Source organism: Schistocerca americana, chromosome 5, assembly GCF_021461395.2.
Source record: "Schistocerca americana isolate TAMUIC-IGC-003095 chromosome 5, iqSchAmer2.1, whole genome shotgun sequence".
Lineage (NCBI taxonomy): Eukaryota > Metazoa > Arthropoda > Insecta > Orthoptera > Acrididae > Schistocerca > Schistocerca americana.
Window position 1 is genome coordinate 50,038,620 of NC_060123.1, and position 26,592 is coordinate 50,065,211.

General features: G+C 42.6%; 1 protein-coding gene across 1 annotated transcript in view; it reads right to left on the reverse strand.

Moving 5' to 3' along the window:
* The window catches only part of LOC124616001 (neuronal acetylcholine receptor subunit alpha-10-like), a 209,666-nt gene that overhangs the window by 52,552 nt on the left and 130,522 nt on the right, over nt 1–26,592 (reverse strand). The window contains exon 6 of the mRNA XM_047144212.1: nt 13,191–13,371. Within this exon, the coding sequence (XP_047000168.1) occupies nt 13,191–13,371 (181 nt within the window). The remainder of the gene's footprint in view (nt 1–13,190; nt 13,372–26,592) is intronic.

Consider the following 26,592-nt stretch of genomic DNA (forward strand, 5'->3'; position numbering starts at 1 on the left):
GTCATCGAAGCAATTCAGAGGCGCGCTGCTAGATTTGTTACCGGTAGGTACGAACAACACGCAAGTGCTACGGAGATGCTTCGGGAAGTCAGATGTGAATCCATCGAGGGAAGGTGGCGTTCTTTTCGGGAAACACTATTGAGAAAATTTAAGGAACCGGCATTTGATGCTCACTGCCGAATGATTCTACTGCCGGCAACATACACTCCTGGAAATGGAAAAAAGAACACATTGACACCGGTGTGTCAGACCCACCATACTTGCTCCGGACACTGCGAGAGGGCTGTACAAGCAATGATCACACGCACGGCACAGCGGACACACCAGGAACCGCGGTGCTGGCCGTCGAATGGCGCTAGCTGCGCAGCATTTGTGCACCGCCGCCGTCAGTGTCAGCCAGTTTGCCGTGGCATACGGAGCTCCATTGCAGTCTTCAACACTGGTAGCATGCCGCGACAGCGTGGACGTGAACCGTATGTGCAGTTGACGGACTTTGAGCGAGGGTGTATAGTGGGCATGCGGGAGGCCAGGTGGACGTACCGCCGAATTGCTCAACACGTGGGGCGTGAGGTCTCCACAGTACATCGATGTTGTCGCCAGTGGTCGGCGGAAGGTGCACGTGCCTGTCGACCTGGGACCGGACCGCAGCGACGCACGGATGCACGCCAAGACCGTAGGATCCTACGCAGTGCCGTAGGGGGCCGCACCGCCACTTCCCAGCAAATTAGGGACACTGTTGCTCCTGGGGTATCGGCGAGGACCATTCGCAACCGTCTCCATGAAGCTGGGCTACGGTCCCACACACCGTTAGGCCGTCTTCCACTCACGCCCCAACATCGTGCAGCCCGCCTCCAGTGGTGTCGCGACAGGCGTGAATGGAGGGACGAATGGAGACGTGTCGTCTTCAGCGATGAGAGTCGCTTCTGCCTTGGTGCCAATGATGGTCGTATGCGTGTTTGGCGCCGTGCAGGTGAGCGCCACAATCAGGACTGCATACGACCGAGGCACACAGGGCCAACACCCGGCATCATGGTGTGGGGAGCGATCTCCTACACTGGCCGTACACCACTGGTGATCGTCGAGGGGACACTGAATAGTGCACGGTACATCCAAACCGTCATCGAACCCATCGTTCTACCATTCCTAGACCGGCAAGGGAACTTGCTGTTCCAACAGGACAATGCACGTCCGCATGTATCCCGTGCCACCCAACGTGCTCTAGTAGGTGTAAGTCAACTACCCTGGCCAGCAAGATCTCCGGATCTGTCCCCCATTGAGCATGTTTGGGACTGGATGAAGCGTCGTCTCACGCGGTCTGCACGTCCAGCACGAACGCTGGTCCAACTGAGGCGCCAGGTGGAAATGGCATGGCAAGCCGTTCCACAGGACTACATCCAGCATCTCTACGATCGTCTCCATGGGAGAATAGCAGCCTGCATTGCTGCGAAAGGTGGATATACACTGTACTAGTGCCGACATTGTGCATGCTCTGTTGCCTGTGTCTATGTGCCTGTGGTTCTGTCAGTGTGATCATGTGATGTATCTGACCCCAGGAATGTGTCAATAAAGTTTCCCCTTCCTGGGACAATGAATTCACGGTGTTCTTATTTCAATTTCCAGGAGTGTATATTGCACGCAAGAACTACGAAGATAAGATACGTGAAATTATGGTTCATGCGGAGGCGTACAGACAGTTTGAAACGTCACAGGTTTACGCTTCATTTAACTAACTGATTAATTACTACATGTTTAATAATTCATTTTACGCCGAGAGCGTCCTTTCAATGTTTCGCCTAGTTAATTAACCTCTGGATTCAAGAATGCTTCCGTGTATATTTTTCTTCTTTGGGTATCACACCTCCTATCTCATCCTTTGATCCCGTGATGTATGTAGATGGATAAACGTAATTATGCATGGAATATATAATAATCTGGGTTAGTCAAAGATGGTAGCAGTAGGGTAGTTTAGCACCAACATAACAACGTGAGCAGATTCGGCAGAGAGTTCGTGATTCCAAAGATAGTGGGGACGAACAGGGCAGAGTTTGTGAGGTTGGTTCTCACTGAGGTCCTACCCCCACCACCAGTTTTTTTGAACGATTGGCGGTTGGTCCTGGAACGCGCCATGAGAGGGACACTCTGGGGCCGCCGATTGAAGGAGACGGACGCAGGGGTGCGGCGCTCGTCATGGATGGTGAGAAAAGTTACTCATAATGTAGGTCTTTTGGGGTAACATTGATTATGAAACATGTTCAGGTGTGAATTAATACCGGGAAACGTTCAGCGATATTGTATTTGTAGAAATTTTTCAGATTAATGTGTTTCAACTAGCGGACTTGGGCGCGAGGTGACTGAGGGCATGAACCAGCGGTTATTGTTCTTAGGTCAATAGCAGATAGGTTCATTAATGTTTCATTTGTTGCATAGTTTAGTTCCAGATACAAGCAATATAAATTTTCCAAAGATTCAACGATTTATTTTACTCGTTTCTTTGTTGTCGATCTTGGCCACGTGGTGCCAGCATTCATAACGGTAGTCACTAGATTTGCCTTTCGTTAATAATAGCATGAATAATGAGGGGTCATGAAGCCTGGGCTGGTTTGCTCACGTTGCATTGCGGTTGCATAATACGCAGTTTCAACATGAACTTGTCCGCGTGGTACTGCATGTGAAGTAACACAAGTAATGTTTGCGAGAGTGAAAGGTGGTATCCTTCCCTTCTCCGCGCGTTAAATAGGTGTGACATAACTAAATGGTGTTAAGAGGCCACCATTAAGTAACATTCAGTTTTACCCATTTTAATCATTAGTGGATGTAATTGACAACGATGTGTTGTCTAAGTTTCCGGTACGACGAGATGCGGGAGGTAGTGAGTGCTTCATGAAGGTTTTGTCACTGAGAGTGGTAGTTTTCTTAAATATAGTAGACTTCATGTGTGTTTTGTCGCAGAGAGTAATAGTTTTATTAAATATTATCGAAACAAATCAGAATGATAATTGAAATTCTCTCTTAGCGTTATTTAGTATTCTTCATCCATACCACTGAGATAATGACCATATTCTATGAATTTTCAATCCAGGCATATCCATTGTATGCATTATGCACTTCATGCGACTAACTGAATTCATAGTATCGAAAAAAAGAAAGTCTTACAGTCCCTAATGTGCACGTATTGTTCCATGGCAATTCACCGTTGTTGCGTTATCCGTTGCTTCATTTTTAAATTAGTTACTACCTTTCCTAGCGGATTTGATTACCCACATCTCAATTTATCGGGCCTAATTGAAAGAATTAGACACATAGCGGTAGAAATGGGAACCATGGAGCACTGCACCCGCTTGTATTAAAGGGAGATACTTCTCACATGAAAATTAATCAGCTTAACGAACGAGGGGTAAACTTTCAAGTTGTTTATCGGTCTATTTGTGAGAGGAACAAGAGGGGAAATGGTAAGCAGTGGTACAGTGGCTTGCAGATTATCTGTGTAGATGTGGATGCAGATGTATATGTGCCGCTGTTCCATGGAACAGTGATGGTGAGATGCAATCCAAGTACTTGCTGGCGTACTGATAGTTAGGTAGCGATCGGAGTTTGTTCGTAGTCACAGTTCTTTGTTCCAAAGTCTCCGAATTGCGGAAACCTTTACCACGAGCGTAGTGAACTAAATTTTTTACATGGCCCTCTTTTAGGTTGATTAGTATGTTCATTCTCTTGCTTCAATCATTGTGGGTAATATCCATGTTTCTATCGCTCTGCTCTCGTCCCGCGCAAAGCGGTTAGCGAACTTGTAAGTTTATCAGCCCCTCGAATCTCTGTGAATGAGTAATAGCAACATTCTCTCTTGTTCTTTGCCCTCAGCAACGCTTATCTCTGTTACAGCATGTTATATCGTATACAAGCTTATCAAATCCTTTCCTTTGTTCCCACAGAGGGATTCCCTCAAACTGGTATGTTTGTATGCTAAGTTATTTTCAAGTCTTTATTTCGTAAGGAACAGTAGCATTTAAGAACGTTCAAATTCCCTTCATGTAAAAATAAATGTTAATAAATCTAAAAGTTTGAATTCGATCTTGTACTTTAAGTCCCCCAGGTCATTCTCAGATGTATCAGGCAGTAGAATAAGAAATAAATGAGGTAGGGCTAAGATTGTGTTTGTCTCCATAAGGCCACACTGTGCTGCTTGTTTTCGTTGCGCTAGGTTAAAGAAACTGTTTTTTACTTGTTATCAGGACAGGAATTCCTCCTACTTTAATGAAACACAGTGTGTCATTGCACTTACTGTTGAACGACAGCATCATCAGTGGAAAGTCCAATAAGAATCAGTGATGGAGGATATTACTCTCACATTTTTGCCTATTTATAGCCAGAAATACAGATTAAGATCACAAGTTTACTATCAGATCAATCCATGGTACCAAAGATACAAAGGCAGCCGGCACCATATAATGTTATGTGCACGCTGGAACCTCTTGTTGACAACACTATGCAGATGAGCATACAGCTAATACCTCAGAGTACATTTAGAAACTTATGTTCAACTATGATTATAAAACAAAAGTCCCATTCATAGGTACAAAACTGGAGAAGGTTTTGCTTAGTTTGACACAGAAAGGATTGAGGTATTCAAAAAAAAATCTATCCGAACACGTACTTAATGGTGTGAAAAACTTAGCTGGACACACAAATTGAAACTTTATATTTTCTTAAGCAGTTCATTTAATCCACAGACTAATTTCTGAATATGTAATAAAGAGTGTATCAAAAAGAATCATCCGATTTTAAAAAAAAGCCTAACTATTATGTTATTTGAGATATGTGCATGAACAACGTACTGTTGGAAAGAGCAAACTCTCGAGTTTTACATGGCGTGCAGCTCGTCAGCTCAACGTGCCCCCGACGTCAGTCTGGCGTGTGTTGCGTGGACGTTTACACACGGAACCGTACAACATTCAGCTATTGCAAGCTCTTTGTGAGGGTGACAATCAACGACGTATGTTCTGTAATTTCGTTCTTGGAAAGATGGAGGATAACAGTTTTCTTCTACACTTAGTGTTTAGTGACGAAGCAACTTTCCATTTAAATGGAAAGGGGAACCGTCGTTATGTGAGAATATGGGGTACGGAACAACCACATGGAGTTGTACAATATGACAGGGGCTCTCCTAAATTTTATATGTTTTGTGCAATTTCACGGGAAAATGTGTATGGTCCATTTTTCTTTGCCGCGAACACTGTTACAGGAAGCACATACCTCGATATACTAGAGAATTTTCTTTTCCCACAGTTAGAGACTGATTCGAACAACTTCATTTACCAACAGGGTGGGGCACCTACACACTGCCATCTGGAAGTGCGGGAATTTTTAAAGCAACGGATTACTGAACGATGGATCGGTCGCACCGGACCAAATGATTCAGCCTTACATTACTGGCCTTCAAGGTCACCGGACCTAACCGTGTGATTATTTCTTGTGGGTGTTTATAAAAGACTATGTGTCTCCGTTACCAAGAACAATGAATGAACTAAGACACAGCATAACAGCAGCTGTGGAAACTGTAACTCGAGACATGCTCTCTGCAGTGAGGGGAACAGTATGAATACCGCATTAACATACGCTGTGCCTCTCGAGGGGCCATATTGAACACCTATGAAAAGGTATGAAAAAAGAATTTCTGAGTTTCCCGTTCATCAGAAAACAAAATTCGTTGTACATGTTTATTAGTTTCAGAAATATAGACTTCCAATTGGGATAATTCTTTTCGCTACATCCGGTATTATCACGAGTGTGTGTTTGTGGTAATTGTTACTGTTATTGTTTTTAGACCAACCACTGATTTGACACAGCTTTTCACGCTAATCCATCGTGCAATGGCCTTTTGATCTCTTTGTAACTACAATATTTACCACCCCCTCCCTCCCCCCCCCCCCCCCCAAGCTTCCCTCCATTGCCAAGTTCGTGATTCCTTGATGCCTTAGGGTATGCCCTATGAACCTCGCTCTTCTTTCGGTCAACTTGTGTCATAAATCTCTTTTCTCCACAAGTCTATTCGGTACCTGTTATTAGTTGTCATATCTGTTCATCTAATCTTCAGCACTCCTCTGTAGTAAAATATTTCAAAAGCTGCTACTTTATTGTTACCTGTACTGATTGTCGTCCATGTTTCTGTTCTGCGCAAGGCTATACAGTAAGCACCTGCAGGAAAGACAAACTAACCCTTTTTATTTGTATTCGATGCGAATAAATTTCTCTTTCTCGGAAACACTTTTCTTGCTATTACGAGTCTGAATTTTATATCATCTCTACTTTGAACATTGTCAGTTATTTTTCTGCTCAAATAGCAAAATTCATTTAACAATTTTAGTGTCTCATTTCCTAATTTTGTTCCCTCTGCGTAGCCTGACTTCATTCTACTACATTCCGTCATCCTTGTTTCACCTTCGTTGATATTCATCAAAAAAATGGTTCAAATGGCTCTGAGCACTATGGGACTTAACATCTATGGTCATCAGTCCCCTACAACTTAGAACTACTTAAACCTAACTAACCTAAGGACATCACACAACACCCAGCCATCACGAGACAGAGATGATATTCATCTAAAACGAGTATGTCACCATATAAGAATTAGTAAATTAAGGATAAACTGAGGGTAGCTTATCATGAATGTAAAACATAATCATATGCACTTGAAGAAAGGAAGAAAAAAGACGCACTACTAAGAATTATCTGAATGGACAGATATTGTAAGTAGGGTGTTTAGATTTTTATATTGGTAACGCCACGTAGCGGCCTGTATGAAAACCATTGGCTGTGCTGTGTGCAGTCTGTGGGTGGTTTGCATTGTTGTTTGCTGTTGTAGTGTTGGGCAGTTGGCTGTTAACAGCGCGTAGCGTTGCGCAGTTGGAGGTGAGCCGCCAGCAGTGGTGGATGTAGGGAGAGAAACGGCGGAGTTTTGAGAGCGGATGATGATCTGGACGTGTGTCCATCAGAGACAGTAAATTTGTGAGACTGGATGTCATGACTGCTATATATATATTATGACTTTTGAACACTATTAAGATAAATACATTGTTTGTTCTCTATCAAAATCTTTCATTTGCTAACTATTCCTTTCAGTAGTTAGTGCCTTCAGTAGTTAGAATCTTTTATTTAGCTGGCAGTAGTGGCGCTCGCTGTATTGCAGTAGTTCGAGTAACGAAGATTTTTGTGAGGTAAGTGATTCGTGAAAAGTATAGATTATTGTTAGTCATGGCCATTCTTTTGTAGGGATTTTTGAAAGTCAGATTGCGTTGCGCTAAAAATATTGTGTGTCAGTTTAGTGTTGATCAGAATAGGCAAAGAGCGAAATGTCTGAGTACGTTCAGTTCTGCTCAGCTGTTTGATAATCAAATAATGTAAGAGGATTATCAGCACAGTAATTAATTAATTTTTCTATGGGGACATTACTTAATATAGTTAGGTGTGATGTACATGAATACACAAACAAAATAATTGCAGTTTCAGAACAATTGGATGATTTACGCAAGAGAAAGAGCTTCACAAATTGAGCAAGTCAATAACGGATAGGTCCAACTTTGGTCCTTACTCAAGTAATTATTTAGCATAGCATTAAATGAAAGACTTCTTCAGTGTCATCCTGAGGGATATCGTGCCAGATTATGTCCATGCATTATATCATCAAAATACCGAGCTGATTGAAGGGCGCTGCCCATACATAATGCTCCAAATTTTCTCAGCTGGGGAGAAATCGGGCGACCTTCTACGTCTACATCTACATTTATACTCCGCAAGCCACCCAACGGTGTGTGGCGGAGGGCTCTTTACGTGCCATTGTCATTACCTCCCATTCCGGTACCAGTCGCGTATGGTTCGCGGGAAGAACGACTGCCGGAAAGCATCCGTGCGCGCTCGAATCTCTCTAATTTTACATTAGTGATCTCCTCGGGAGGTATAAGTAGGGGGAAGCAATATATTCGATACCTCATCCAGAAACGCACCCTCTCGAAACCTGGCGAGCAAGCTACACCGCGATGCAGAACGCCTCTCTTGCAGAGTCTGCCACTTGAGTTTATTAAACATCTCCGTAACGCTATCACGGTTACCAAATAACCCTGTGACGAAACGCGCCGCTCTTCTTTGGATCTTCTCTATCTCCTCCGTCAAACCGATCTGGTACGGATCCCACACTGATGAGCAATACTCAAGTATACGTCGAACGAGTGTTTTGTAAGCCACCTCCTTTGTTGATGGACTACATTTTCTGAGGGCTCTCCAAATGAATCTCAACCTGGTACCCGCCTTACCAACAATTAATTTTATATGATCTTTCCACTTCAAATCGTTCCGCACGCATACTCCCACATATTTTACAGAAGTAATTGCTACCAGTGTTTGTTCCGCTATCATATAATCATACAATAAAGGATCCTTCTTTCTATGTATTCGCAATACGTTACATTTGTCTATGTTAAGGGTCAGTTGCCACTCCCTGCCCCAAGTGCCTATCCGCTGCAGATCTTCCTGCATTTCGCTGCAATTTTCTAATGCTGCAACTTTTCTGTATACTACAGAATCATCCGCGAAAAGCCGCATGGAACTTCAAACACTATCTACTAGGTCATTTATATATATTGTGAAAAGCAATGGTCCCATAACACTCCCCTGTGGTACGCCAGAGGTTACTTTAACGTCTGTAGATGTCTCTCCATTGAGAACAACATGCTGTGTTCTGTTTGCTAAAAACTCTTCAATCCAGCCACACAGCTGGTCTGATATTCCGTAGGCTCTTACTTTGTTTATCAGGCGACAGTGCGGAACTGTATCGAACGCCTTCCGGAAGTCAAGGAAAATAGCATCTACCTGGGAGCCTGTATCTAATATTTTCTGGGTCTCATGAACAAATAAAGCGAGTTGGGTCTCACACGATTGCTGTTTCCGGAATCCATGTTGATTCCTACAGAGTAGATTTTGCGTTTCCAGAAACGACATGATACGTGAGCAAAAAACATGTTCTAAAATTCTACAACAGATCGACGTCAGAGATATAGGTCTATAGTTTTGCGCATTTGCTCGACGACGCTTCTTGAAGGCTGGGATTACCTGTGCTCTTTTCCAATCATTTGGAACCCTCCGTTCCTCTAGAGACTTGCGGTACACTGCTGTTAGAAGGGGGGCATGTTCTTTCGCGTACTCTGCTGGAAAAGGTAGAGTCTGGCAATCACGAAGACAAGTAGTAGAAACTCTCGCCACGAAAAGGCGGCAATACTCTTCCTGAAATGTGAGCCCCACATGGCTTGCCGCGAAGGGCACAAAACCGGAGGCAAAATATCGTCGTCGTACCATAGTGCTACAGGGGTTCTACGAATGACAATCAAAGGGGTGCTGCTACGAAAAGAAACGTCACCCAAGATTATCGTTGCTTGTTGGTGGACCATACGGCGGCCGTAAACGAGTTTCCTATCCCACCGCTGTCTGGGGCGTCTGCTGACACGTATTCACTGGCCATCTGGGCAGAATCATATTGGCCGCAATGGAATTATCTTCAGTAATGAGTTCCGCTTTGGCAACATGGCTCTGAGCACTATGGGAATTAACACATGAGGTCATCGGTCCCCTAGAACTTAGAACTACTTAAACCTAACTAACCTAATGACATCACACACAACCATGCCCGAGGCAGGATTCGAACCTGCGACCGTAACGGTCGCGCGGTCCCGGACTGAAGCGCCTAGAACCGCTCGGCCACATCGGCCAGCAGTTCCACTTTGGACTGAGCCCCAGTGACCAGCGACGTCGTGTCTGGAAACGCTCTGACAGCAGAGGGATATCAGCCTGACTGCAGGCCCCAACTCCCCCCCCCCCCCCTACAACCTGATAACCAGAAGTGATGGTCTAGGATGCCATTTATTTTCTACTTTGGTTGTCATAATGCAACGCCGGAAATGCATACCATCCTATTTCCATCTATTGTACTATAAATTTTTTTCCTTATTTTGATACCTGAAGATATGACATTTCTGTGTCTTTATATATTGTATTGTTCTACTATTTGTATATATATATATATATATATATATATATATATATATATATATATATATATATATATGCATTTATGTCCATGTATAATTGGTTGATTTGTAAATATTATTTGTAGTTTTACGCTGAGTCTGGCCTAGGGGAAACTATGCTATCGAACGATTACATCGATAGGTCGTGTGGAGAACCAAAGTGTTTAGGATGTTTGGTAGTGTTAACTCTGCCGCGTGGAGCGCGGGCAGAGCAGAGGCTGGCTGGAGGAGGGCGGTGGAGCAGGTGTGTTGTGTGACGCTCCCGCGAGTTGCCGCGCTTTCGGGGTTTGGCAGCATGTAATTGCGTTCGACTTGCTATGATAGTTTCTGACATGGTGTGGCGGATGGGAAGCATTAGCTGGCGCACATCAAGAGCCCGTTTCGCCTGGTGACCATGTCAAGAAGAAAGCCCGCCTACATCCAGCTTCTGCAACAGCGACGGCCGACAGTGAGTGACCGTCGCCACCTTCCCGATCGACAACTGCAAACCTTCAATCAACCAACAAGGAAGACTGGAAGCACGTAAAGTTTTAGAACTGTATGGCAGACCTCAGCTTTTGAAACTGTTGCATCACAAAAATACAGCAACTTAACATGAACCTTTATTGCTCATTGTCCCAATTGCATTACCAAGCAGGGTCCCTTCCTTTTCTGGAATGAACCCGAGTGTCGTTGAAATTCATACGCCAGCATTAAAGTAATATCATTCCATTTCACTGCTTTAATTTCAAAGTTCAGTTAAGGTATTCATCGCTGGCTACAATATTTAGATTACACATGCACAAATTAAGAGTGCGAGTTTTGTTAGCATATTTTAGCTTACCTGTGACTGCAGCTCAGCTTGATACGTACTAAATTTTACTATTGTTAAATGTTCATAATCATTTAATTCAAGTTCAAAGTTAAATCTGTTATTTCTAAATTGCGTAGATTCAAGTAGCTTTTGAAATGATTGTTGAGGTAGCCCAAGACTAACCTTATATTGTTGAATTTCGTAGTGCTTCAGAAACAAAGTTAACTATTAATTTCAGTCACTAAATTAACTTTCAATTTTCCGGTTTTATTAATTCTTTTGCTAAATTAAGTCAGAGTGAAGCGAAATTTATTACTTCTGACAAACATTCAGTTTTCACACAACACGTGTTAACCTTCAGTTGCCACGCTTTTAGAGCTAATTATATGTGCATTAATCTTTCATTTTCAGTTATTATAGTAGTTGTCCATAGGACTGGCGACCATAATTTTCCCCAAATCTCAAATACCTAATTAACGACAATTGTTAACGTAATGACCTCACATTTACTTTTTTTATTAATTTTACCCTTTTCTCAAAATTAATTTTCACGAATTTTATTTGCATTTTTCCTTTTATTAAGAAGTAACCCTTTCCTCCCTCTTTACCGACAAATTAACTTCGGTGACGATTGCTTTTCCCAAATTTCCATTAGGTGCACGCGGTTTTATTTTTCACTGTCATTAAGGTCGATAAGTGAGGGGGAGGTTACAATACGCGGAACCCTCACAGCACAGCGGTACGTCTACGATATTCTCCTCCCCGTTTTGTTGGCCTTCAAGGCAATCCGTGGTGGGCTTTCATTTTAGTAAGATAATTCCCACCTCATCGAGAGGTTCTACGGCTTGTCTTCGTGCTTGCCAAACCCTACCTTCGCCAGCAAGGTCGCCGGGTCTCTGCCCAGTTGAAAACGTTCGGAGAATTATGGGTACGGCCCTTTGTTCAGCTCTGGATTTTGACGAACTAACGCGAATTCTTTACAGACGAATGGAAAAACTGGTAGAAGCCGACCTCGGGGGAAGATCAGTTTGGATTCCGCAGAAATCAATGCTGACCCTACGACTTATCTTAGAAGAAAGATTAAGTAAAGGCAAACCTACGTTTCTAGCGTTTGTAGACTTAGAGAAAGCGTTTGACAATGTTGACTGGATTACTCTCTTTCAAATTCTGAAGGTGGCAGGGTTAAACACAGGGAGCGAGAGGCTATTTACAATTTGTACAGAAACCAGATGGCAGTTATAAGAGTTGAGGGGCATGAAAGGGAAGCAGTGGTTGGGAAGGGAGTGAGACAGGGCTGTAGCCTCTCCCCGATGTTATTCAATCTGTACATTGAGCAAGCAGTAAAGGAAACAAAAGAAAAATTTGGAATAGGTATTAAAATCCAGGAAGAAGAAATAAAAACTTTGAGGTTCGCCGATGACATTGTAATTCTGTCAGAGACAGCAAAGGACTTGGAAGAGCAGTTGAACAGAATGGGCAGTGTCTTCAAAGGAGGATATAAGATGAACATCAACAAAAGCAAAACGAGGATAATGGAATGTAGCCGAGTTAACTCGGGTGATGCTAAGGGAATTAGATTAGGAAATGAGACACTTAAAGTAGTAAAGGAGTTTCGCTATTTAGAGGAGCAAAATAACTGATGATGGTCGAAGTAGAGAGGATATAAAATGTAGACTGGCAATGGCAAGGAAAGCGTTTCTGATGAAGAGAAATTTGTTAACATCGAGTGTAGATTTGAGTGTCAGGAAATTGTTTCTGAAAGTATTTATATGGAGTGTAGCCATGTATGGAAGTGAAACGTGGACGATAAATAGTTTAGACAAGAAGAGAATAGAAGCTTTCGAAATGTGGTGCTACAGAAGAATGCTGAAAATTAAATGGGTAGATCACATAACTAATGAGGAAGTATTGAATAGGATTGGGGAGAAGAGAAGTATGTGGTACAACTTGAATAGAAGAAGGTATCGGTTGGTAGGACATGTTCTGAGGCATCAAGGTATCACCAATTTAGTATTGGAGGGCAGCGTGGGGGGTAAAAATTGTTTAGGGAGACCAAGAGATGAATACACTAAGCAGATTCAGAAGGATGTAGGCTGCGGTAGGTACTGGGAGGTGAAGGAGCTTGCACAGGATAGAGTAGCATGGAGAGCTGCATCAAACCAATCTCATGACTGTAGACCACAACAACAAGAAGAACGCGCCAATTCTACAGAATTTGGCACTTGAGGCCGCGGCTGCCAATTGTAAACTAACTGATAGGCTGCGCCTCCTTGCGAGAGACAACACAGCGGACGCAGACACTGGGATGAGCAGTGCAGGTGACTCACCGAACGCTGGTACGGTGATGGCGGCCAGGTAGAGGGCGGCGCGCCTGCGCAGAGCCACCTGGAAGTGGATGACCGGCGTGGTCTGCCACGGCCCGCAAAACGGACACGGTATGCGCGCCGGCTCCACCCGCGACCACTCCACTTCCCACTCAGCGTTCTCCAGCATCCACATCGTCAGCGTCTGCGGCAGAACGGTACACCTCACTCTTACTGTGAAGGGCAGCTGGAATGGTTGGTGCCAGTGTTAGCTTCAATACAGTAAAGGTAGCCTAACAAGAGGAGCAGCTGACGTGTGGGTTATTGATTTCGATCAAGTTTTGCAAGGACATTCTACAGGGTGGTCCATTGATCGTGACCGGGACAAATATCTCACGAAATAAGCGTCAAGCGAAAAACCTACAAAGAACGAAACTCTTCTAGCTTGAAGGGGGAAACCAGATGGCGCTATGGTTGGCCCGCTAGATGGCGCTGCCATAGGTCAAACGGACATCAACTGCTCTTTTTTTTTTTTTAAATAGGAAACCTCATTTTTTATTACATGTTCGTGTAGTACGTATGTAAGTAGGCTGTTTTGGTTTTTTTTATTGGTAACGCCACGTAACGCTCTGTATGAAAATCACTGGCTGTGCTGTGTGCAGTCTGTGGCTGGTTGGCATTGCTGTCGGAATATTCGCCATTGTAGTGCTGGGCAGTTGGCTGTTAACAGCGCGTAGCGTTGCGCAGTTGGAGGTGAGCCGCCAGCAGTGGTGGATGTGGGGAGAGAGATGGCGGAGTTTTGAGAGCGGATGATCTGGACGTGTTTCCATCAGAGACAGTAAATTTGTAAGACTGGATGCCATGAACTGATATATATATATATTATGACTTTTGAACACTATTAAGGTAAATACATTGTTTGTTCTTTATCAAAATCTTTCACTTGCTAACTACGCCTATCAGTAGTTAGTGCCTTCTTTCATTTGCTAACTATTCCTTTCAGTAGTTAGTGCCTTCAGTAGTTTGAATCTTTTTATTTACCTGGCGGTATTGGCACTCGCTGTATTGCAGTAGTTCGAGTAACGAAGATTTTTGTGGGGTAAGTGATTCATGAAAGGTATAGGTTATTGTCAGTCAGGGCCATTATTTGTAGGGATTTTTGAAAGTCAGATTGCGTTGCGCTAAAAATATTGTGTGTCAGTTTAGTGTTGATCAGAATATGTAAAGAGAGTAATGTCTGAGTACGTTCAGGTTTGCTCAGCTGTTTGAAAAGCAAATAATGTGAGAGGTTTATCAGCACAGTAATTCATTATTTTTTCTAAGGGACGTTTCACGTAAAGAAATATCAATGTTTTAGTTCGAACACTTTTTTCGCTTTGTGATAGATGGCGCTGTAATAGTCACAAACATATGGCTCACAATTTTAGACGAACAGTTGGTTACAGGTACGTTTTTCCAATTCAAATACAGAACGTAGGTACGCTTGAAGATTTTATTTCGGTTGTTCCAATGTGATACATGTATCTTTGTGAACTTATCATTTCTGAGAACGCATGCTGTTGCAGCGTGATTATCTGTAAATACCACATTACTGTAATAAATGCTCAAAATGATGACCGTCAACCTCAAAGCATTTGGCAATACGTGTAGCGACATTCCTCTCAACAGCGAGTAGTTCGCCTTCCGTAATTTTCGCACATGCGTTGACAATGCGCTGACGCATGTTGTCAGGCGTTGTCGGTGGATCACGATAGCAAATATCCTTCAACTTCCCCCACAGAAAGAAATGCGGGGACGTCAGATCCGTTGAACGTTCAGGCGATGGTATGGTTCTTCGACGACCAACCCATATGTCTTGAAATATGCTATTGAATACCGCTTCAACCGCACGCGAGCTATGTGGCAGACATTCATCATGTTGTAAGTACATCGCCATTCTGTCATGCGGTGCAACATCTTGTAATAACATCGGTAGAACATTACATAGGAAGTCAGATTGCCATCGATAAAATGGGGGTCAATTATCCTTCCTCTCATACTGCCGCACCACACATTAACCCGCCAGCGTCGCTGATGTTCCACTTGTCGCAGCCATCGTGGATTTTCTTGCCCAATAGTGCATATTATGCCGGTTTACGTTACCGCTGTTGGTGAATGACGCTTCGTCGATAAATAGAACGCGTGCAAAAAATCTGTCGTCGTCCCGTAATTTCTCTTGTGCCCAGTGGCAGAACAGTACACGACGTTCAAAGTCGTCGCCATGCAATTGCTGCTGCAAAGAAATATTGTACGGGTGCAATCGATGTTGATGTAGCATTCTCAACACCGACGTTTTTGAGATTCCCGATTCTCGCGCAATTTGTCTGCCACTGATGTGCGGATTAGCCGCGACAGCAGCTAAAACACCTACTTGGACATCATCATTTGTTGCAGGTCGTTGTTGACGTTCCACATGCGGCTGAACACTTCCTGTTTCCTCAAATAACGTAACTATCCGGCGAACGGTCCGGACACTTGGATGATGTCGTCCAGGATACCGAGCAGCATACGTACCACACGGCCGTTGGGCATTTTGATCACAACACCCATACATCAACACGGTATCGACCTTTTCCGCAATTGGTAAATGGTCCATTTTAACACGGGTAATGTATCACGAAGCAAATACCGTCAGCACTGGCGGAATATTACGTGATACCACGTACTTACACGTTTGTGACTATTACAGCGCCATCCGTCACAAAGCGAAAAAAGTGGTCCAACTAAAACATTCATATTTCTTTACGTACTACACGAATATGTAATAAAAATAGAGGTTCCTATTTAAGAGAAAGCAGTTGATATCCGTTTGACCAATGGCAGCGCCATCTAGCGGGCCAACCATAGCGCCATCTGATTTCCCCCTTCAAGCTAGACGAGTTTCGTTCTTTGTAGTTTTTTCGTTTGATGCTTATTTCGTGAGATATTTGGCCCGGTCTCTATGAATGGACCACCCTGTATATTGAAAATAAATAGATACGTGTTTCGGCCTTTTTGCTAGACACGCCCTAGTTTTTCAATCAGTAAAGGTCAAAGATGATCAACGGAAATTGTATTTTCAATGCTGTACGTAGAAAGATAGTCAAAAAAAATTCATTAACATACACGGAGGTGACAAAAGTCATGGGATACCTCCTAACATCGTGTCGGTGCTTCTGTTTCCTTGTGTAATGCAGCATCTCGGCTGGGCATCGACTCAACAAGTCGTAGGTAGTCCCGTGTAGAAATATTGACCCATGCTGCCTATATAGCAGTCCGTAATTGAGAAAGTATTCTCAGTGCAGGATGTTGTGCACTAACAGACCTCTCGGTTACGTCCCATAAATGTTCGATGGGATTCATGTCGGGCGATTTAGATGCCCAAATCATTCTCTCGAATTGTCCAGAATATTGACTGTTGAGTATGGAGCTATTGCATCAGCATACTCTGAAAGAAACCTACTAGGTGTACACATGTATAAATTGCTGGAAAATACGCAATAACGTGGGGAAATTGAGGGAGAATGAGGCAGTATTTACATATCTGCTTGTTGCAGGAAAATATACGAGAAAGTTGACGTAGAAGCGCCTGGAGCCAGGGAAACAGTCATTTTTTGTGAACGGCAATAAGGTGACTGGTAAAGATTGTTTAGCTTGGATGACCAAATGTAGAGTAATAAATTTATGTATATTGGATCACAAGTTCAGGTGTGACCTCAGAGTTACCGGTAACCACCTCATAGATTTTTATAAAGTGTCATTAGTCGAACAGTATTGCATCACCGGCTTGTGGCTGCAATATTAAACTACAGAATGAATGGCATATTTGACCCTGTGCAAGACTATTTACGTATTTTAAACGCTATCAAACAGGATTTACAATGTGCTTCTCTATACTCTCTACCAATCACAACCATGCAGAATCAGCTAACAAATACCTTACGGAACAGTTGATGCATGGTTTTTATCAGCATTTTGCTGTATGTGTGTTGAGGTAATAATGATACATACAAGTAGACTGTTGTCTTTGATACTTTCCCTCCCCCCCCCCCCACAGAAAAAGAACCCCCTGCCTGTAAATTGAGATGGATCTGCGTTAAAGGATAATAGATAGCAGATGGAGTAATCGGTTGAGAGGGGTTGTAACAAGGCGAAAATCCCCATTAATGTATTAGTACAAAATAGATGATGAGTGTTTGGAAGCGGTAACATCAGTGAAGTATCTGGGTGTGACTATACGAAATTATCTCAAATGGATTGATCAGATTACACAAGTAACGGGTAAGGCGAACTCTAGATTGCGGTTTATTGGTAGAATCCTGAAGCGATGCAGTCCTTCAAGAAAGGAAATAGCTTACAATACGTTAGTTCGTCCAGTCTTAGAGTATTGTTCGTCTGTATGGGACCCTTACCAGTTGGATCTGATTCAACAGATTGAGAAGGTCCAAAGAAGAGCGGCAAGATTCGTGACTGGTACATTTAGCCATCGCGAGAGCGTTACAAATCTCAAAGGAAGTTTGAAGTGGGACACACTTGCAGATAGACGAAGGGCTAAACGGAAGGGGCTGCTCACTAAATTCCGATCTTCACCGAGGATGTAGAGCATGTATTATTACCACCAACTTTCAAATCACGTAATGATCATCATTGAGACAGTCGTTTTTCCCTCGCATGATCCGCGAGTGGAACAGAGAGGGGGGGGGGGAGGGGAAGATATGACTTTGGCGCGAATTGTGCCCTCCGACACACACCGCTTGGTGGCTAGCGGAGTATATATGTAGATGTAGATGTAGAATATTATGACATGGTAAAATCCCACCGTTGCTTCGGAACACAAAGTCGAAATGGTGTCCAAACAGCCGAACATAACTATTTCCAGTCATTGATCGGATCAATTGGACCAGATGACCCATTCCAATCAATGTAAATACAGCCCACGCCATTATAGAACCACCACCAGCATGCAGGAAGCCTTGTTGACAGCTTGGGTTCATGGCTTCGTGGGATCTGCTCCCATCTTGAACACTGCCACCAGCTCTTACCAATGCAGACGGGAGTCATCTGACTAACCCGCGGTTTCCCAGTTGTCTTGGTTAGTTAGTTAGTTGCATTTTCCATGGGACATTTTGCACGACAGATCGTAACGATGTGGAACGAATCATTTTACATCTACATCTACATTTATACTCCGCAAGCCACCCAACGGTGTGTGGCGGAGGGCACTTTACGTGCCACTGTCATTACCTCCCTTTGCTGTTCCAGTCGCGTATGGTTCGCGGGAAGAACGACTGTCTGAAAGCCTCCGTGCGCGCTCTAATCTCTCTAATTTTACATTCGTGATCTCCTCGGGAGGTATAAGTAGGGGGAAGCAATATATTCGATACCTCATCCAGAAACCCACCCTCTCGAAACCTGGCGAGCAAGCTACACCGCGATGCAGAGCGCCTCTCTTGCAGAGTCTGCCACTTGAGTTCGTTAAACATCTCCGTAACGCTATCACGGTTAACAAATAACCCTGTGACGAAACGCGCCGCTCTTCTTTGGATCTTATCTATCTCCTCCGTCAACATTAAAAAAGCAAATTAATTTGTACATGCGGTTACATTCTGAATATACTTTTTTTTTTTAACAACGAGAGAAGAGATATACAGAAGTGAGTCACTATTTCTTACCCACAGCCTTTTACACATTAGAGTAACACAAATTCTTCTACATCTACATGGTTACTCTGCAATTCACACCTAAGTACCTGGCAGAGGGAATAGAAGGGGTTGTCTTGGGGACACTATCTCAGTTCGTGATTAAATGTTACTTTGCCGTCTGTCACAAACTTTGTATCACTGGTTAAGCGATCAAAGATTTTTGTTGCAGCATTGTACACCCCTTTTTTGTGCTAAAGGCAACCTTAATGTCATTGTTCCTTCTGGTACCGTACGTCATTGTTCGTTTTGGAGTGTAATCGATTATTTACAACAAACTTCATGAGGGAATAAATATACTGTGAAGCAGTAGTCAGAATGTCCAGTTACTTAAACAGTTGTCTACAAGATGATCGTGGGTGAGTGCCATATATTGTTCTCACAGCACGTTTTTGCGCAATGAAGACTTTCTTTCTTAAGAATAAGTTATCCCAGAACATTATTCCGTATGACATTAATGAATGAAAATATGGAAAATATGTCAACTTACTGATTTGTCCCTCCACAAGATTTACAATGTTTCTAACCGCAAATGTGGCTGAACTAAGTTGTTTTAGGAATTCCAAAATGTATTTTTTCCAATTTAAATTCTCGTCAATATGGACCCTTAAGAATTTTGAAGTTTCCACCCTATTTATAATTTCCTCGGCACGTGTTACACTTATCATTGGTGTAGTACATGTAGATATGCGGAACTGACTATGTTGTGTCTTTTTAAAATCGAGATTTATTACAATACTAAAAAAGAATAAATTCTGCTTTTCGTACACAATTCGGAAGATCGTTTACATGTAGAAGGAACAGTAGCAGTCCTAAGGTTGAACCCATACATGATTTCTCTCTAGTAAGAATTACTTCCAAGGTATAACGAAGTACAGCGTTTTGCACTCCTTTGTTTAGGTACGACATTATCCATTGGTTGGCTGTATCAACCCCATAAAACCTCAATTTATCTAGGAGAATACTGTGGTTCAGAATTAAAGCAGCCAATGTTTTACTTAGATAAAACATGGATTCAATGATTGCAAATGTGCAGCAGAGCGCGCACAATTTTATAGTTACCAGGTTGCTACTTGTCTTTCAAACTGTTTATTATTTCAGTTATTATTGGTTTCTCCGTGTTTATTATTTGGATGAAATGATTTTTTTCTGGAGTGAAGGGAAAAAAGGTATTGTGCTGAGCATGACGTCTTTTTCCACGTATCTGAGGATAATCACATTCTACCTTTCCTTGACAAAGGAAGATATACAAATGCTGAACTATTTGATGAATTAACAAAACTAAACTAATCGGTAACAACCGTAGGAGACTAACTTGTGATTATTATATCCACTCTCGCTTACTGAAGGACGTTCTCGTCCATCATCTTGTGCGGCTGACAAATCATTCGAAAAGTTAATAGGATGATTAAAATGATGTTACAAATGTTTGGAAATAAAATAAATACAGTTAATAGCTTAAAAATAATGGTCAAAGTCATTTTGATAAAGATTTAAAAATGATAACTTCTAAGGAGCGCTTTGCCGCCAGTGTCTACAATACTACTAATTTTAAGGGTCAAGGCATGAAAAAAAAAATTCTTTTGCAGCTATTACTCCCAGTGTCTTTATCCATTCGAAATATTTACAGCCATTTTTAAGTGTTCAAAATGTTTGATCACAATAATGTTCGCCCAGTGACCAATTCGCAATATTTTCAGTAATATGTGTGTTCTGGTGGAAGTAATAAAGTCTCCCAGGCTTAGATTTTTTAAAATCTCTTCTTGAACAATCTCCTCCCTTTATTAAAAAAAAGGAAAAAAAAACATTCGCCTCCGCAGATTGTGTCGCGTGTAAACGTGGTCACAGACGGGCAGCGTGTGACGGTGCTCCACTTGTAAGGCTACTGGTGTGTACGCCAGTACTGCTTCCCCCTCCCTGTTTTCCGGGCATAAACATGCCAACGCTGCCCCCATGTTGAAGTTACTACTCCGCCGTGCCGAGTAAAATGTAAATGTAGCGGCCTGGATAACACGCCTGCAGCAGCAGGTGAATTTTCCCGTCACTTCGAAAAAAACTCGTTCGTGAGTGGCCAAACGAGGAATCTGCCAGAGTACGTTCCAAGGCTGGTGTCATAAAAGGTTTGCAGAGAAGAGGGAGACGTACACCAGTCCCAGAAACAGTTATTAACAGTTCCGAGGCAACCAGTCGGTTATTCCCCGTGCCACCTCATCCATACTTCACGGCTTAACACTGATACTTATACAGTAGAATAACTCTGAAAATATGTCATAAAAGCACGAAATGCTGATATGAAAATAATTACTATGATTTTAGACTAATTTCAGTTTTAAATCAAAATTCAAAGCCATTTTTCCTCTGTACAGTAGGTACTCCTATCATGTTAAGCAGAAATCAACAAACTGAACTATACTGATGGTTGATACATTCACTTCCTGTATTCGACCTGTTCTTTTGATATCTCCGGACTTTACCCACTTGCTATGGTTGCAACGTTTGTCAGCCTGATACTTTAATATCGAAACTAGTTGCAAATGTAAAAAAAAAAAAAGAAAATTGAGGACATTAGAACCATCAGATCACTTTTCACTTACATATAACCCAGTAGTCTACACACACTGATGGAAAAAAAATTCGCAGTACCAAAAAGGAGATGTGCGACATAAACTAAAAGTTGGTAGCCGTGTTTCTACGTCCGCAGGAAGATGTCTATTCAAATTTCGCGCCAGTCGCATAACATGGCGCTCCTAGCGTCCCTAGGAAGATGTATATCAGATTTGCTTTAAATAAACGTTGTAAATGTAGTAAGCGTTAGTTACTGGTCGAATTTAGTCAAGTAAGTGAGTTTAGTAAGTAAGTAAGTCACAGCTGCAAAATACTAACGCGAACTCTTTACAGACGAATGGAAAAATTGATAGAAGCCGACCTCGGGGAAGATCAGTTTGGATTCCGTAGAAATGTTGAAACACGTGAGGCAATACTGACCCTACGACTTATCTTAGAAGAAAGATTAAGGAAAGGCAAACCTACGTTTCTAGCATTTGTGGACTTAGAGAAAGGTTTTGACAATGTTAATTGGAATACTCTCTTTCAAATTCTGAAGGTGGCAGGGGTAAAATACAGGGAGCGAAAGGCTATTTACAATTTGTACAGAAACCAGATGGCGGTTATAAGAGTCGAGGGGCATGAAAGGGAAGCAGTGGTTGGGAAGGGAGTGAGACAGGGTTGTAGCCTCTCCCCGATGTTGTTCAATCTGTATATTGAGCAAGCAGTAAAGGAAACAAAAGAAAAATTCGGAGTAGGTATTAAAATCCATGGAGAAGAAATAAAAACTTTGAGATTCGCCGATGACATTGTAATTCTGTCAGAGACAGCAAAGGACTTGGAAGAGCAACTGAACGGAATGGACAGTGTCTTGAAAGGAGGGTATAAGATGAGCATTAACAGAAGCAAAACGAGGATAATGGAATGTAGTCGAATTAAGTCAGGTGATGCTGAGGGAATTAGATTAGGAAATGAGACACCTAAAGCAGTAAAGGAGTTTTGCTATTTCGGGAGCAAAATAACTGATGATGGTCGAAGTAGAGAGGATGTAAAATGTAGACTGGCAATGGCAAGGAAAGCGTTTCTGAAGAAGAGAAATTTGTTAACATCGAGTATAGACTTAAATGTCAGGAAGTCGTTTCTGAAAGTATTTGTATGGAGTGTAGCCATGTATGGAAGTGAAACATGGACGATAAATAGTTTGGACAAGAAGAGAATAGAAGCTTTCGAAATGTGGTGCTACAGAAGAATGCTGAAGATTAGATGTGTAGATCACATAACTAATGAGGAGGTATTGACTAGAATTGGGGAAGAGGAGCTTGTGGCACAACTTGACTAGAAGAAGGGATCGGTTGGTAGGACATGTTCTGAGACATCGAGGGGTCACCAATTTAGAATTGGAGGGGAGCGTGGAGGGTAAATATCTTAGAGGGAGACCAAGAGATGAATACACTAAGCAGATTCAGAAGGATGTAGGCTGCAGTAGGTACTGGGAGATGAAGAAGCTTGCACAGGATAGAGTAGCATGGAGAGCTGCATCAAACCAGTCTCAGGACTGAAGACCACAAAACAACAACGACATGCCTTTAAGGCGACAAAGTCGCCATTACCAACGCCTTACTGAGTTCGAACGAGGTCGTGTTATAGGGATACGAAAAACTGGATGTTCCTTTTGCGATATTGCAGAAAGACAAGGCAGTAATGTAGCCAGTGTAGATGGAAATGGAAATGCCGTGTGGCTAGGGCCTCCCGTCGAGTAGGCCTGGTGCAAGTATGTTGAGTTGACGCCACTTCGGCGACTTGCGTGTCGATGGGGATGAAATGATGATGATAAGGACAACACAACACCCAGTCCCTGAGCGGAGAAAATCTCCGACCCAGCCGGGAATCGAACCCGGGCTGCTAGGTAAGACATTCCGTCGCGCTGACCCCTCAGCTACCAGGGGATTACGCCAGTTGAGGCGTTACTTTCGTTTTGCCTCAGGTTACAGTAGGAAGTAGTTATGTTTTCTATATCGAGATATAAGTTTTCTTTGATTGCTAGCAGCTTCAATACCTCGCTGGGTGAAAGGAATATTTGACGCATCTGTTTTATTTCTTTTCTTCATTTCACAAAGAGGTCACACGCCGTTTGTATGTATACTCCTTGTTCCATCCTGTATGAGTGTGCATGGGTATGAATGGAAGTCAAATGTAGCGGGAGCATGGACCTAAGGGAATAGCAGTCATTGCCAACATTACAAGAATAACGGCAGGTAGGCCAGAGCAGCAAGCAAAGATGAAAACAGGCACGAGGGTAGGTTACAAAGTTGGTGCGGGGGTGAGGTGAGTCTCGCCACCACCGCGTTTGAATAGGAACGTTGGTCGGATTTCGGCGCGTGGAGAGCTCTGTGGGGCGATCCATGAGACGGACCGGACGCGGGAGCAGAGCAGCTGGCAGATTTGGTGAGATAGAAATGAGGTAATATGGCTAAAAATTCACGACAGGGTATGCTCATAGCACGCATTCAACATACCTTCATCGGTACAGGTTACGGTTTTAATTTATTCGCAATAGTTTTCTCTGAAATGTGTTTGTGAAATTTTGCTTTGTGGTAGTGAGCATGCAACAGGAACCATCAGTTCATGTAGCAATTTCCCGAGTTATAAGCTTCACTTTTAGCTCAACGAGTGCAGATTGCGTATCGGATGCTAGATCGAGATATATCTGTCGCGAAATTTAATTATTTTTGGTACTTTCTTTGTGAGTTCAGTTCGCACTTCATTTTGGCGCCAATAGTACATCATTTTTGCCCAGAATCTTTTCTCTGATAGAGGTTATCTACCTTCAGCAGTGGCCTACCTTAAATTTTAGTGGTGTAATTCATGCATGTCGATAAGTGAGTCTTAAAGAATGAATGACGATTTTCCCGCTAAAGACGGTGTGGCCCACTTATGTATTTTTTGTGTTATTACGAAATTATGTGTCATATATTTTTTGTGTTATTATGAAATTATGTGTCATAGATGAAATTATTCGTGTAGTGTTTTCGTTTTCTCATTGTCCTACCTATGAGAGGTAACGCTGATTCAGACATAAGTTCTGTAACTAAAGAAAAATTGTAATGTGTCGGCTTCTAAAGTTTTCATCAAAGTAGAAAATAAATCTACTAAATGAGAGTCAGCATTTCAGTTAAGAAATATTCCCCCAGTCACCTGACACATGAAATGGGTGGGATGTATCTTATTCAGTTCGATTTTCTAAAGTTAATGAAAGACAGAAAAAATCTGCAATGTGAATTTAGATATGCTACCAGCTGCTATAGTGACGGCTTTAAGTTCAACCACCCCAGAACGTGTTATCTTAGAGAAACTCGCACCAGTTTCCGTTGCGCGCATTTCTAAAACAATTAATTTGTTTACCAAATTAATCAAATAAGGGTCAAAATATAGATACCATTTCTTATGGGCCTGGTATATTAGCAGCCAGGACGCAAAGTCGAGTATAATTCTCTAAGGTAACACGAGGAGATGGTCACACAGGTTCAATATAAATTAAAAATATATAAAGAACCAGCATACAGCCAACGAGCAGTCATATAGCACAGTGTAGATGATTACTGGTATCGGCGGTGAAGAGAATGTACGGTCGTAAGAACACTGGGCTCCGGACCGCCAAGTGGCACTATAGAGATGGATGAAAATCATGTTTGGCGAATGGCTCTGATGCATCGTACTGCATGTACACGAGCGGCAGTTGGCACCGCGTTGACACAAAGAACTGTTACAAATCTGTTACTTCAAGGACATCTCTGAGCCAGACGCCATATACCGTGCATTCCGCTGACCCCAAACCACAGTCATTTTCTACTTCAGTCGTGTCAAGCGAGAGCTCATTGGAGGGCAGAGTGGAGGTCTGTTGTGTTCCCTGATGAAAGCTGGTTCTGCCTCGATGCCAGTGATGGCCAGCCAGTTGAGAGCCGGCAACCACCCTGTTTGCATGCTAGACACACTGGACCAAAACCTGGTGTGTGGTAGAGGGTGCTATTTCGTATGACAACAGGTGCACTCTTATCGTTGTCCCACGCACGCTGACTGCACATTTGTACGCCACTCTGACGATCCGACCTGTCGTGCTACCATTCATGAACAGCACTCCAGTGGGTGTTTTCCGACAGGATAACGTGCGCCCACATACCGCTGTTGTAACCTGAAGTGCTCTACGGAGTGTCGACGTCTTGCCTTGACCTGCTCGATCATCAAAGCTGACTGCAATCGAGTACATACAGGACATCATCGGATGACAATTCCAGCGTCGTCTACATCCACCATTAACCGCCCCTGTATTGACCAATTTATATCTACATCTACATCTACATGGTTACTCTGCAATTCACACTTAAGTGCTTGGTGGCAGAGGGTTCATAGAACCAATTTCATACTATTGGGTTAGATAGAGCAGCAATCGGTCGTAGAATTAAGCTGCTTTAATGTGACATTTATAGTCACAACGCAGATCAGATTTCGACCTGTGTCAGGTCATTATCAATGCTAAAACAAATACAAGAGTATATATTATAATGTGATTTACAAAATTTATAAGTCCATCACATCGTTGTCTTTTAATGTTAACATTACATACCAGTGCGGAATTGTAGCAGTTGTTCGTGCTCAAGTGAATGCTTGCACAGTTCAACCATTACTGTCGTAAAATTATATGTTGGTTTCACAGTGCACATCGGTTTTGCGTATGGCGCCCTCTATGAGCTGCGCCTGAAGTTTACAGTTTTGACGACATTTTTTGTAATACTTATGTTGTATAGTATCTATGTACTAACATGAAATATTTATGAGTAATTTTACATAGTTTTACTCAAAGGACCTGGAAGAGCAGCTGAACGGAATGGACAGCGTCTTGAAAGGAGGATACAAGATGAACATCAACAAAAGCAAAACGATGATAATGGAATGTAGTCGAATTAAGTCGGGTGATGCGGAGGGAATTAGATTAGGAAATGAGACACTTAAAGTAGTAAAGGAGTTTTGCTATTTGGGGAGCAAAATAACTGATGATGGTCGAAGTAGAGAGGATATAAAATGTAGACTCGCAATGGCAAGGAATGCTTTTCTGAAGAAGAGAAATTTGTTAACATCGGGTATAGATTTAAGTGTCAGGAAGTATTTTC